General features: G+C 41.6%; 1 protein-coding gene across 3 annotated transcripts in view; it reads left to right on the top strand.

The window, feature by feature from the left end:
- LOC126248289 (uncharacterized) overlaps positions 1–13796 on the top strand; it is a 343564-nt gene that overhangs the window by 290074 nt on the left and 39694 nt on the right. For all 3 annotated transcript variants that reach the window (XM_049949142.1, XM_049949143.1, XM_049949141.1), the window contains one exon: positions 9039–9211. In XM_049949142.1, the coding sequence (XP_049805099.1) occupies positions 9039–9211 (173 nt within the window). The remainder of the gene's footprint in view (positions 1–9038; positions 9212–13796) is intronic.

The raw sequence follows: 13796 nt of genomic DNA, 5'->3' as shown, positions 1-13796 counted from the left end.
GGCTTATTCCCTCGTCCATTCTCATCTTATAACCAGTAATTAAGAAATAAACACAGATGGGAAAATATTGTTGTCCATCCACAGAAATAGTCATGGTCCAATAAGCCATAAGAGGACACGAGTCGATGTCCACAGCAGTTGGGTTGGTAGGAAAACTTCTGCTTGAGTGCACAGCCTGTGTTCCGCAACGCAGCATCACAGCTTCCACAACATGCCAGTATTGTCAAATTTATGTTAACCAGCACTCATGCATAGTACCTACCAATACTGGAAGTAGCCTAGCTTCCTAATTACACATCTTTGTACGTGGAAAAGATGAGAAAATTTGTATAAGCTTTTCCAACATTGAATTGCAACATTTGAACCAGGTACCTAATAATGAGTGGCTCGTCCTTTCTCCTTTCTGAGTAGCACGGATAGGACATGGCAGTGCCATAATGATATATCAACAGAATTCCATTGCTATGCCTAGTCAGGCTGTATGCAGTGTAGGTTTGTTATTGCTGAAATACAGAAGATGGGGAATATTATGAGCGTATGTAAACCACAAATTCAAATAGAACTGATTTATGGAGTTTCTGTTCCACTTAAGATTGTAAAAACATGCTGTACATTCTCTGAGCTATTATTGCATAGGAAATATGTGATGACTAGATATGCTATAATTTTGAAAGATGTTATTTTCATATGAGAAAAACTGCATTTTTGGTTGGTTTCAAGGAAGGAAGGAATCTTAATGTACTATCATCACTGATCTCGCTATAGATGGAGTGATAACTCAACTGGATGAGGATGGAAAATGACTGATAAACTGTGGCCTTATTGAAGGAACTATTGAAGCATTCAACAGAAATGATTTTTTTGAATCTATGAAAGATCTCTTTGAGAATGGCCATACAGGTACTGGAACTATTTTCCTCTCAAATGTAAGTCCAGTGTCTTGTAGGATGAACTTGGTCCACATTGGGATAATTAGGATGGTAAAATGTATGTGGCTGCTCTAGTTCTCAGAAATGCCATTTTAACATGTGTAATAAGTCGGATGGAGACTTCATATTGACCCAGCCCCTTGCCTCAATCATTCCAGCCATCCAGTTTTTTATAGTACAATAGCATCACTGTTATTGAATTTAACTTTGCTGTTCTAATTTTAATGCCATTACATTCATCTACCACTGTTTCACTCATACCTTGATAACCAAGAAAGTGTTTTGAACAACTACCTTTGCTTGCATGTGGAACTATAATATTTGCATATTTATTACAGTTTATGTCGAGATTGATAGTAAATTTTGTGGTATATTGACATAATCCAACTTGAAGATATCATGTCTTCAAGAAATGTTAAGACAACATTCATTTCATGAAGACTGTTAAAAGCCTTTTCACTCTGCTTTTGTGAAAACTGACACAGAGAATTATTTTATATTTTTGTGGGTGTTTTTTTAATTAATCCTCCCCACATTTGTTGATCCTCTAATTTCTATAGGGTGCTCTAATATTCTTCTTACAAACTTCTGGGACTTGTAGATGGGATGGAGTAGACAATTTTTTGAATTGGAATCCATGTCCAGAAATATACCTGCTGCAACTACCAAATTTGTGTGCGTGCCACTTCACAGTTTACATGTGGTGTTTGTGCTTAATTTGGCTACTAGAGGCCACCTGGCTTGCCAGTATGACAGCAGTTGCATGCACAACCTGATGGCTTCACCCCCTATTAGAACTAATGACTATATAGGCTGGAGTGCAAGGCTCTGCCAGCCTCTTATGTGTTGTCTGTTGTATGTCCTTTGTCATTCATGTACTTTTGCTATATCATGCAATAAAGTTACAGCGTTCTTGGGTAGAAGGCTTTGGAAGTAAGTACGGTATTTGGCTCAGCATGTTCCACTTCAGTCAAGGGTCCTTTGAGTTTTAATTTCCATGGCAGCAGTGTTTAAATCCCTTCTCAAGCAACAGCAGGTACTAACAGTTGCTATTTCCAGTTTAACGAGAAAATTGGCACAACGTGCAGCCCTGCCAATAGCATATGTGCCACTGTTCCCTGCATACGATGATGCAGCAGATGATTTGGATGCTTACAAAAAACACCTGTGACAACATTTCCATGCATTGTGGTAACAGACATAAACTTGTGCGAGGCTCTTTTTTTTGTGTGGATGTCACCCCATGTATATCAGTTGTTGTGTCAGCTCTCCCCCTTACAAGAATCTCCAAGTCTTTGATTTGATCACATGTGTGAATTACTTTCTACCTATTGGTGTAAATGGACTCGTGTTATTGTTGTTCATGTGGAGTTTTACTGTTTACAAAAGCAGCTAAAAGAGCCGTACAGGGCATGGGCAGCAGAACTACATGGACTTAGTCATCATCGTGATTTTGTGACAAGTGTTCTAAGGAATCCTATGGAGATCAAGTGGTTTGAGATGCAATCTTATATCTTGCTCCTGATGGGGAAGTTCAAGAGTGACCTCTAAAGTGTGAAAATCCTATGCTTACAGAAGTATTACACATAGTTATTTAAGGTTTCATGGGCTGCAGGTAGTTTGATAGGAGCCTGGTCCAAAGTTTCAGAAATCACTGTCTCTATCCCTCCCAACCTTCAGTCAGTTTGCAAGCGAACAGAGAAACTATTGCGGCAGCCCAAAAGATGTCACAGCATCTTATAAGTAATTGTTGTTTGCAGAATCAATGGTCTGCATCACAACAGCATCAGCCTTGTACTCTACTGCTTTCATGCCCATACAAGTGCCAAGCACTTGGCAATTTCTAATCAGTGCCATAAAAAACAGATTCATTGCTTCCGGGTGTAACTCTCTTCTGAACCTGAGTGAGGATGAAATGAACATGGATGTGGACAGTGTGTTGGCAGTGATGGTGTCTCCAAGCAAGTTATACACTGAAGTGCGTGCGTTTAACAAACCACTGAGAATGCGGGTGGACACAGGTGCAGCAGCAATGTTGGTGAATTCTGAAACTTATGTGGATTGGGTTCTGCCCCTCCAGCTTCAGTGTCACAGAGGCTGGTGATTGATAACAAACAACAGGATCCTGTTCTTGGACAGTTTTCTGCACCTGTGATTAAAAGGCTGTGGATCAATCATTAATCTTCTTAGTTGTGGACAATGCTTGCACTGAAAATTTATTTGGTTTTGGTGATTTCAAACATTTTGGATTCACCAGCAATGATGAACTGCATTTGGTTTCTGATCAAGTTACATATCAACAGTTAGATGGTCTCTGTGCTGAATTTTCCTCTTTATTTTCTCCAGGACTGGGATATGTGACAGAATTTCAGGGTCATATTACAATAAAATAGTAATCCCACCCCATTTTTTCTGGGCCTGCCCAGTACTGGTAACTTTACAGGATCAAGTAAAAGCAGGAGTAGATCATCTTCAATCCCATGATGTTATTTGACCTATTTTTTTTTCCAGTGAATGGTCAACACCACTGGTGATAGTAAAAAAACCTACAGATAAATTACGCATCTTCGGTGGTTTTAAAAAGTCAATTAATTCACAGTCCATCATTGATACCTATCCTTTGCACACCCTGACAAGCTGTTAGCATTATTATGGGAGGGGGTGGGGGAGGGGGGGGGGCATTATTTTGCTGGTAGATGAGGAATCTAAATACCTTTTAGTTATCAATACGCCATTTAGGCTTTATCAACACCAGCATTTGCCTTTTGATGTGGCAAGTGTACCAGCTACTTATCAACACTTTCTGGAACAAGTTATTGCTTCAGTTCCAGACTGCATCAACAATTTAGATAACATAGTAGTGTCTGGTGCCTCTACAGAGGAACATTTGCAGAACCTTCATGCTCTGTTTTCTGTTTTACAGTCTGCAGGGTTAAATAGCAGTTTGGACAAGACACAGTTTCTAGAACCATCTATTATTAATTTGGGGCTTTGAAATGTCATGTGCTGGCATTAAACCATTGCACCAGCACATTGCTGCTACTGCCACATTGCCACACCTCACATCTATCAAGGCATGACAGCAAAACTGCATACTATCACAAATTCATACTGGACATTGCTACTGAGGCACAAACACTCGATGTGGTTCCTTTCCAGTGGTCCCCAGCTTGTGACCAAGCATTGAAGTTGTTGAAATCTAAGCTACAGTTGGTCCCTTGTTTGGTCACTTTTCCGCCAGGCCGGCACCGTGTGTTAGATATGAACGCATCTCACTTTGGCTTTGGCACTGTCCTTGCTCATAAGTATGCAGATGGATCAGAGTGCCCTGCTGTGTATGCCTCTAAAACCTTAAATTTGATGCAGCAGCATCAGATCAATCATGCATGCTTTGTTTTCATTTAGACCTGGAAGCTTAAAATGTTGTTGATGGTTTTCTTGTTACTAACACTGAAATTGCAGCTGCAGTAGCCATGGATCCTTTTTTAAGTAAAGTTGTTTCTTTTGTGCAATGCAGCTGGCCAGACAAAATCTGGGCTATTCTTCTGATCCTTTAAGAAATTGTCTTTCTGTTTGGAATGGAGTTCTGCTTTTACCTACAGAGGATGCCACTCCCTGGGTTGTTGTCCTGTCTGTACTTTGGTGTGAGGTTTTGCATTTACTATGTGTGGACCACTGGAATGTCTCAAGTACAAAAGTGTAAGAGAAATAGCACAAGTTGCTGCAGCCTTCCCAAAGTGTGCCACCTATCAGGCACCCCCCCCCCCCCCCCCCCCCCCCGTGCATCTTTGTCACTGTGACCAGCTCTACAGCACCCTTGGGAATAAATTCATGTTGATTTTGTGGGACCTTTCCAGAATTTCTACCAGCTTGTTGTAACTGATGCATATTCTAGGTTTCCATATATGGTACATTGCCTGTCTGTTTCTGTGGTGACAACAATTTCAGCTCTGTAAAAAATGTTTGGAATGGAAGGTTTTACATATACGTTGGTTACAGACAATGGCCCCGAGTGCATATCCCAGGAATTTGAAGATTTTTGTAAAAAAATTGGTGTTCACCATGGCATGGCTCCTCCTTTCCACCCTGAATCAAACAGGGAAGCAGAATGACTAGTACGGGCATTAAAGACTCAAACAAAAATATACATTACAGATGTACCATTGGCTCTTGACTAGTTGCTCAGTTCTTGTAAGTTTACCCCTGTTGGAGATAGCAGTCCGGCAGAGTTGTTGCACAGCCATCAGCCTACAAATCTGCTACATGTACTTCAACTGATGCCAGGACATCTGCTGACACTAGCACCACAATGCTCCCAGCCTGGACAGCTGTTTTGCACTTGTGGTTTTAGTCGCTAACCGAGATGGTTGCCGGCCATCATCAAGAGTCACCCTGGCCAATGCCTCTGCATTGTCTTCACTGCTGAGGGGAGGATATCATAACATTTTGATCAGCTATGACCTTGTTCTCAGTCTGCCCCTCCATCTCTTACCTCACGGCTGATGTCCTCGCCTTCCACATCACCACTGCCAATGCCTTCAAAACTGTCTCCTTTGCTGTGGGTGCCCCCTTCTGCTGTCAGTGGCCAAGGTGGGGCTCGAAATTGAATACATGCTGACATCGCCTGTCCTGCCATATTGTTTCTCACAGGGGTGTGGGTACTGCACCTGTCTGCATTTGTGCCACTTCTGGCCTTAAGCACTAGTGGCAGTGTGTAGCATGACTCAACAACAGGCATCGACAACAGAAGAAATGGATGTGAGCATGGTGTTCACTTCCTTAGAAAGGAAGAGGAGTGCTGTAACTACCAAAGTTTTGTGCAGCCACCTCCTGTTAGAACTAATGACTGTATACGCCAGAGCGCAAGAAGCTGTCAGCCTCTTGTGTGTTGTGTCGTATGTATTTTGTCTCCCGTGTGCTTATGCTTTTTCATGTAATAAAGTTACTGTACTGATTCCATGCTACAGGCATTTAAAAATATATTTGCTTCATAGGTATGCAACAGGGTAGTTACTGTGGGAGGGGGGAGGAGTGGGGGGCTGCTTACATTGGATTGGTTGATGTCATTTGACATGCGTTCCATTTCTGACCTGGTTTGAGCCTCATTCACATGTCTGTGAGTCTTTGAGCAACATGGTTGGGCCCTTTTAATAACACACACACACACGGACGGGTATACACTCGCACACACACACACACATAACCATCCACACATATGTGTGGATGGATATGTGTGTGTGTGCGAGTGTATACCCGTCCTTTTTTCCCCCTAAGGTAAGTCTTTCCGCTCCCGGCATTGGAATGACTCCTTACCCTCTCCCTTAAAACCCACATCCTTTTGTCTTTCCCTCTCCTTCCCTCTTTCCTGATGAGGCAACAGTTTGTTGCGAAAGCTTGAATTTTGTGTGTATATTTGTGTTTGTTTGTGTGTCTGTCGACCTGCCAGCACTTTCATTTGGTAAGTCACATCATCTTTGTTTTTAGATATATTTTTCCTACGTGGAATGTTTCCCTCTATTATAACCATATATATATATATATATATATATATATATATATATATATATATATATATATATATATATATATATATAAACACAGATGATGTGACTTACCGAACGAAAGTGCTGGCAGGTTGATAGACACACAAACAAACACAAACATACACACGAAATTCAAGCTTTCGCAACAAACTGTTGCCTCATCAGGAAAGAGGGAAGGAGAGGGAAAGACGAAAGGATGTGGGTTTTAAGGGAGAGGGTAAGGAGTCATTCCAATCCCGGGAGCGGAAAGACTTACCTTAGGGGGAAAAAAGGACAGGTATACACGCGCACACACACACATATCCATCCGCACATACACAGACACAAGCAGACATCTGTAAAGGCAAAGAGTTTGGGCAGAGATGTCAGTCGAGGCGGAAGTGCAGAGGCAAAGATGTTGTTGAAAGACAGGTGAGGTATGAGCGGCGGAAAATTGAAATTAGCGGAGATTGAGGCCTGGCAGATAACAAGAAGAGAGGATATACTGAAGGGCAAGTTCCCATCTCCGGAGTTCTGACAGGTTGGTGTTAGTGGGAAGTATCCAGATAACCCGGACGGTGTAACACTGTGCCAAGATGTGCTGGCTGTGCACCAAGGCAAGTTTAGCCACAGGGTGATCCTCATTACCAACAAACACTGTCTGCCTGTGTCCATTCATGCGAATGGACAGTTTGTTGCTGGTCATTCCCACATAGAAAGCTTCACAGTGTAGGCAGGTCAGTTGGTAAATGACGTGGGTGCTTTCACACGTGGCTCTGCCTTTGATCGTGTACACCTTCCGGGTTACAGGACTGGATTAGGTGGTGGTGGGAGGGTGCATGGGACAGGTTTTACACCGGGGGCGTTTACAAGGGTAGGAGCCAGAGGGTAGGGAAGGTGGTTTGGGGATTTCATAGGGATGAACTAAGAGGTTACGAAGGTTAGGTGGACGGCGGAAAGACACTCTTGGTGGAGTGGGGAGGATTTCATGAAGGATGGATCTCATATCAGGGCAGGATTTGAGGAAGTCGTATCCCTGCTGGAGAGCCACATTCAGAGTCTGATCCAGTCCCGGAAAGTATCCTGTCACAAGTGGGGCACTTTTGGGGTTCTTCTGTGGGAGGTTCTGGGTTTGAGGAGATGAGGAAGTGGCTCTGGTTATTTGCTTCTGTACCAGGTCGGGAGGGTAGTTGCGGGATGCGAAAGCTGTTTTCAGGTTGTTGGTGTAATGGTTCAGGGATTCCGGACTGGAGCAGATTCGTTTGCCACGAAGACCTAGGCTGTAGGGAAGGGACCGTTTGATGTGGAATGGGTGGCAGCTGTCATAATGGAGGTACTGTTGCTTGTTGGTGGGTTTGATGTGGACGGATGTGTGAAGCTGGCCATTGGACAGGTGGAGGTCAACGTCAAGGAAAGTGGCATGGGATTTGGAGTAGGACCAGGTGAATCTGATGGAACCAAAGGAGTTGAGGTTGGAGAGGAAATTCTGGAGTTCTTCTTCACTGTGAGTCCAGATCATGAAGATGTCATCAATAAATCTGTACCAAACTTTGGGTTGGCAGGCCTGGGTAACCAAGAAGGCTTCCTCTAAGCGACCCATGAATAGGTTGGCGTACGAGGGGGCCATCCTGGTGCCCATGGCTGTTCCCTTTAATTGTTGGTATGTCTGGCCTTTGAAAGTGAAGAAGTTGTGGGTCAGGATGAAGCTGGCTAAGGTAATGAGGAAAGAGGTTTTTGGTAGGGTGGCAGGTGATCAGCGTGAAAGGAAGTGCTCCATTGCAGCAAGGCCCTGGATGTGCGGAATATTTGTGTACAAGGAAGTGGCATCAATGGTTACAAGGATGGTTTCCGGGGGTAACAGACTGGGTAGGGATTCCAGGTGTTCGAGAAAGTGGTTGGTGTCTTTGATGAAGGATGGGAGACTGCATGTAATGGGTTGAAGGTGTTGATCTAAGTAGGCAGAGATACATTCTGTGGGGGCATGGTAGCCAGCTACAATGGGACGGCCGGGATGATTGGGTTTGTGAATTTTAATAAGAAGGTAGAAGGTAGGGGTGCGGGGTGCTGGTGGGGTCAGGAGGTTGATGGAGTCAGGTGAAAGGTTTTGTAGGGGGCCTAAAGTTTCTGAGGTTTCCTTGAAGCTCCGCCTGGACATCAGGAATGGGATTACCTTGGCAAACTTTGTATGTAGTGTTGTCTGAAAGCTGACGCAGTCCCTCATCCACATACTCCTGACGATCAAGTACCACGGTTGTGGAACCCTTGTCCGCCGGAAGAATGACGATGGATCGGTCAGCCTTCAGATCACGGATAGCCTGGGCTTCATTTTTCCCACGTGGAATTTTTCCCACATTTGTGCAAATTTGTAATTACTCATTTCTGCAGTGTATTTCCGTTTCTCACACTGGAGCTGCATGTGTTTAACAGTATCGTTACTTATAGTAATACTATCAAACCAATACAAAGCAACAATGTTCATGAAAGCAATTTCATATGAGAGGCATGGAATGACATATGTGTGAGTACTTTTTCTTTACTATAATTTGCACATAATTGATTAAATTTACATAGGGGTAATTTTTCACAGGATTGGTGCTGAATACAATTGCTTTCCTAACACTGCGGTCACCCAGTCTGGTTACAAACAGTATGTCCATTTACCTGCAGGCACTTGCTCTGTCTGACAATGGTGTACTGGTGTTTAGTACTGCAGTGAATGTGCTCCGTAAGCACTGTGAACCATTTAACATGCTAATTGTGGTAAGTATTTCAATACTAATAGTCATTCATAAACACGTAAGCCTACCATCCATGCACCACAATATGATGCTTACTCACTTAAAAATCATAGTTGTGAGTATGTAATTCCTTAGAGTATATTTTCTGACACTACTTCTTAATAAAAGGAAAATGGATGATATATTAGTTACTAATGAGATATATAATACTTATTTAAAAGTAAAAGCTGTCATATCAAGTTAATAAGCAATAAGGCATGCTACTGTAGGATGTAGGAACTGAAAAATTGAAGACACACACATACTACATTATGTGATATGCAAGAATGGTGGGCTGCTATTCACAAACTGAGGAATGAACTCCCAGACGCTAAAATGAGTGCTGGAAACTAAATAATAATGGCGTTTATCAATAAATTGATACCTACATATTTACAAAAGTAGAACAAATAACTGTATATATACCATTTTAACATATTATATATTGGGGTTTATTGACACTGATGAAATGTTGACTGACTTCAATCATTTTATCATTTTTCTGCTCTTTCTTATAAATGAACTCACATTTAAAAGGTTAATTACAAATATCTATGAGTATTTGTTTTACAATTTTTTGCTTACAGACTGCTTGATGGACCTCTAGTGATAGAAAATGATATAAATTCACAAGATTTCTGTATCATTGTATCATGTGCTACTTACCATGGAGAACATTTTTGCGTGTACAATCTGTATTGTGTTTATCTTATTCAGCAATGGCCTAGGTTCTGCCAACACAGTCATTGTATTTAGCAGTTTTCATCAGTGACTTACCCTCAATAAAATAATTTACATGCAGGTGCTAGCTTTGCAAATAAACTCTATAGAGAAATTTCATGATTTAAGATCTATACAACTTTGTCTCTCAGATTCACTTTAGAAAAATCAAGTAATCCCAGTCGAGATACCAGTGAATGACTAGATATAATTCTTCATTCATCCAGCAAGTTCACTAGGTGCCAAAGCTAGGCACAGCCCAGAAGGACACATTCACCAGTGACAAGTCACGTGGCAAAACAGTGTGGCAGATTTAAGGGTTGCTGCAGACCACAACATCTTCCCTTGTCAACCAGCCAGAGACTACAGCAAGATCTATCATGCATGTATTGAAGACAACCCTGTGCAGCATGGTTCTCTCCTAGATAGTGATATCAACATTGTTACCAACTGAAAAGATTTGGACAGTGCATGGATTTGCCTACCTGGCTAATGCAGTACGGTCTTCACTCACCATTCAACTTACAATTGTGTTTTCAGTGAACAAATCAACAGCATATGAGAACAATGAGAGCACGGATTGTAACTGAGTGTTTTACAGTCAAACCTACAATTCCTGTTTTCCACCAGTGATGTGTGAGTTATTCAACAAGCATTCAGAGTACTGTATTAACTAACATGAATGTACCCCAGAGGTCTTGATTTGTGTGTTCCAGAAGAGTCAAGAAGCAATGGTTTTTGTGATTTTATTGTAAATAAGTTGTACTGAATAAAGTAGTGGTAGTGGTGGTTAGCGTTTAACGTCCCGTCAACAACGAGGTCATTAGAGACGGAGCTCATGCTCGGGTTAGGGAAGGATTGGGAAGGAAATCGGCCGTGCCCTTTCAAAGGAACCATCCCGGCATTTGCCTGAAGCGATTTAGGGAAATCATGGAAAACCTAAATCAGGATGGCTGGAGACGGGATTGAACCGTCGTCCTCCCGAATGCGAGTCCAGTGTGCTAACCACTGCGCCACCTCGCTCGGTCTGAATAAAGTATGGCTTGTTGAAGAAACACTGTTAAGACAGTGGCAGTGAGTAATTATTTGGAATTGTAGCCCACTTCATTCCAGAAGAGGACTTTTCAGGCCATTTTGCTGAGTGTTTCAACCATAATGAATGGCAGTTTGTCAAGCCCTGGAAATGACAGCTTGAACAGTAGCCCAACTCTTATAGTCGCTGATGAATCAGGCATGTCTACAATCGCTTCCAGATATTATGGCTTTTCAGCCATTCGGTGGAGCTCAAGACTACTATAAAATGTACTAGAAGCATTTAGCATTTCATTTCCAGGCAAGTGACAATAAGTGCACCGAGTGACAGAGAGTCTTTTGTTTTCTACAAACCCACAGCTCTATTATACTGTACAATTATTCGCCTCTTGATGTGACCCATCAGTGTTGCCCGTCACCTCTTTTCACTTACTTTTAAGTCAACATTTTTTGCAAAATGCATGTGATGGGCACTAGCTTAGAGTTCCTTCAACATTGTAAGGTAACATCAGACAGTTATGCATCATGGATCACATACCTACAAGATCTCAGTAGGAAATGTAAGTTTGCACTTTCTTGTAGCCTGCTACATGCAAAATCATTAATACATGACTTACATTTGCACTGGACAGTAAAATGTGTGCTCTAGTGTTAAGACAATCATATTTTAGTTGAAATTTTGTGTACTGCTAGGGAATTAGAGATTTCTCAAGTAGCTCAGGCTATCATTTACAGAGACTGAAATCATCTTGATCAGCAAATGTGGTATGATCTAGCCTGTCTGATTGTGAAATTACAGAAATATTGTGAATTCCAGGTGGCAGTGGAGTGGCTCCCACTCAACCAGATGGGAATCAAACCCAACATCATAATAATTTTTCCACCCAGCCTCGGCAAAATTTATGCAGGCTACCCAGTTGGCCTCATCATTCTTCTTAACGTGCTATATTTAGTTATCCATATTACATCTGTGAACAGTGTTTTAGCCAGTGTCACATAGAATGTGTTTGTCAGAACCAGCTGCACCATAACCAGTCAAGTGCTACCATGAAAATAAATGACATCACAGTCAAGGGTAGTACAATGCTGGCTTACTCTGTCAGCAACATTTCATGGTATTCTCATTTTACTCCTGTTTGATACTGAACTCAGTCTCAATTACTGATCAGCAAGCTTATCTCTGTTTAGGGTATCCACCCTTAAAATCAGTAGCAACTAAGCTGTTGACTTTTGCTCATCATGAAATTCCTATAACAGGTCAGGTAGTTCTGGAATTAACATATAAGCAGGTAACTGGAACCCTTCCTTTCTTTGTAGCAGCAGAACCCTCTGTGGAAAATATTTTGAACCTGGATGTGTACTCTATCCAACACTTGGTGCAAGCAATCCACAGTACTGTTCCAGATGCAGAACTGGAGTTATTGTCTACAATATGCTCTCTTGTTTATTACAGGACAGGGACTGGCTACTAATTTTTTTTAATCACATTACTCTCAGAGGACGAAAATTGTTCAGAGTCTGGCTGATACCTTTAGGCTTGTGGGATCAGGTTAAAGTAGAACTGGACTGCTTCAAAGAGTTAAAATTACTGTCCCTGATTCCTAATAACAGATGAGTGTCACCTTTAGTCATTGCTCACAAACTAGGTGGAGTGTTACTCCCTTGTGGGAACTTCAGAAAAAAGTAAATGTGTAGCTGATTGTGGACTTCTACCCACTTCTGTGTCCTGATGAATTATTTCAGAACTGGCAGGGAGTCAGTGCTTCTGCAAGATTGATATTTCAAATGCTTGTTTTCGACATCCTTTGGATGAAGCTTCCAAAGCCATTTTGGTATTAAATATTCCTTTAGGTCTCTGTCAGTATAACAGGTTACCTTTTGCTTTCCTTGCAGACCAACAATCATCCAGAAATTTCTAGGACACATAATTGCCAACATTCCACAGTGCTTAAATTATCTGGGTGATATATGAGGGCATGCTGGAAAGTAATGCCTCCAAATTTTTTATGTGAAATCTCTTAAAGGTTTTTAAATAAAACAGAAACATTACTAACATTCTACATCTTTATTCTTCATTCTTACGTAACTGCAGTTCTCTGCCTCTAGAGGGCTCCAAATTATAGTGTATAACACAGAAGTGTGTAATGTAACTATGTCAATGTGTGACAAACAACATGCTGTAATTGAGTTTCGAATTCAAAGAATTCATCCATATGAGGTGCACCCTTTCCTTCAGTATGATAATGTCAGACAACACGAGTGCTGTGACATCTGCAACAATCTAGCACCTTGGGTTCACTGTCATTGATTATCCACCCCTACAGTCCTGACTCAGCCCCTTTTGATTTTTTTCTGCTTCCAAAAGTTAAAGAACTCCTTCAAGGACTTCACTTTGATAGTGATGAACAGGTCCAAGCAGAGGTGAGATTATAGCTCCATCAAAAAAGTCAAACTATGTACAGTGACCGTGTCAACAAGCTGGTCTCCTGTTAGGACAAATATGTTCATCCCCAAAGTGACTATGTTGAGAAACAAATAGGTAGACATGAAGAATAAAGATGTTGAATGTTAGTGATATTCGTTTTATTTAAAAATATTTAAGAGTTTTCACGTAAAAAGTTCAGAGGCATTACTTTTTAGCATGCTCTCATAGTAGTCACAGGAAGGACTCAGCAGGGGCATACATCAAGTTTTCAGCCCTTTTAAAAGCTGGGTTAAAATGTAACATCTGAAAATGCTTCTCCTTTCAGCCTTCTATTGACCATATAGGATGTATTCTTAGCTGGGGATGACCGTAAACTGACATCAGAGAATGT

This window comes from Schistocerca nitens, chromosome 3 (assembly GCF_023898315.1).
Source record: "Schistocerca nitens isolate TAMUIC-IGC-003100 chromosome 3, iqSchNite1.1, whole genome shotgun sequence".
Taxonomy (NCBI): Eukaryota; Metazoa; Arthropoda; class Insecta; order Orthoptera; family Acrididae; genus Schistocerca; species Schistocerca nitens.
The sequence above is the reverse complement of the archived record's forward strand: the minus strand, read 5'-3'. Positions and strand labels throughout refer to the sequence as shown.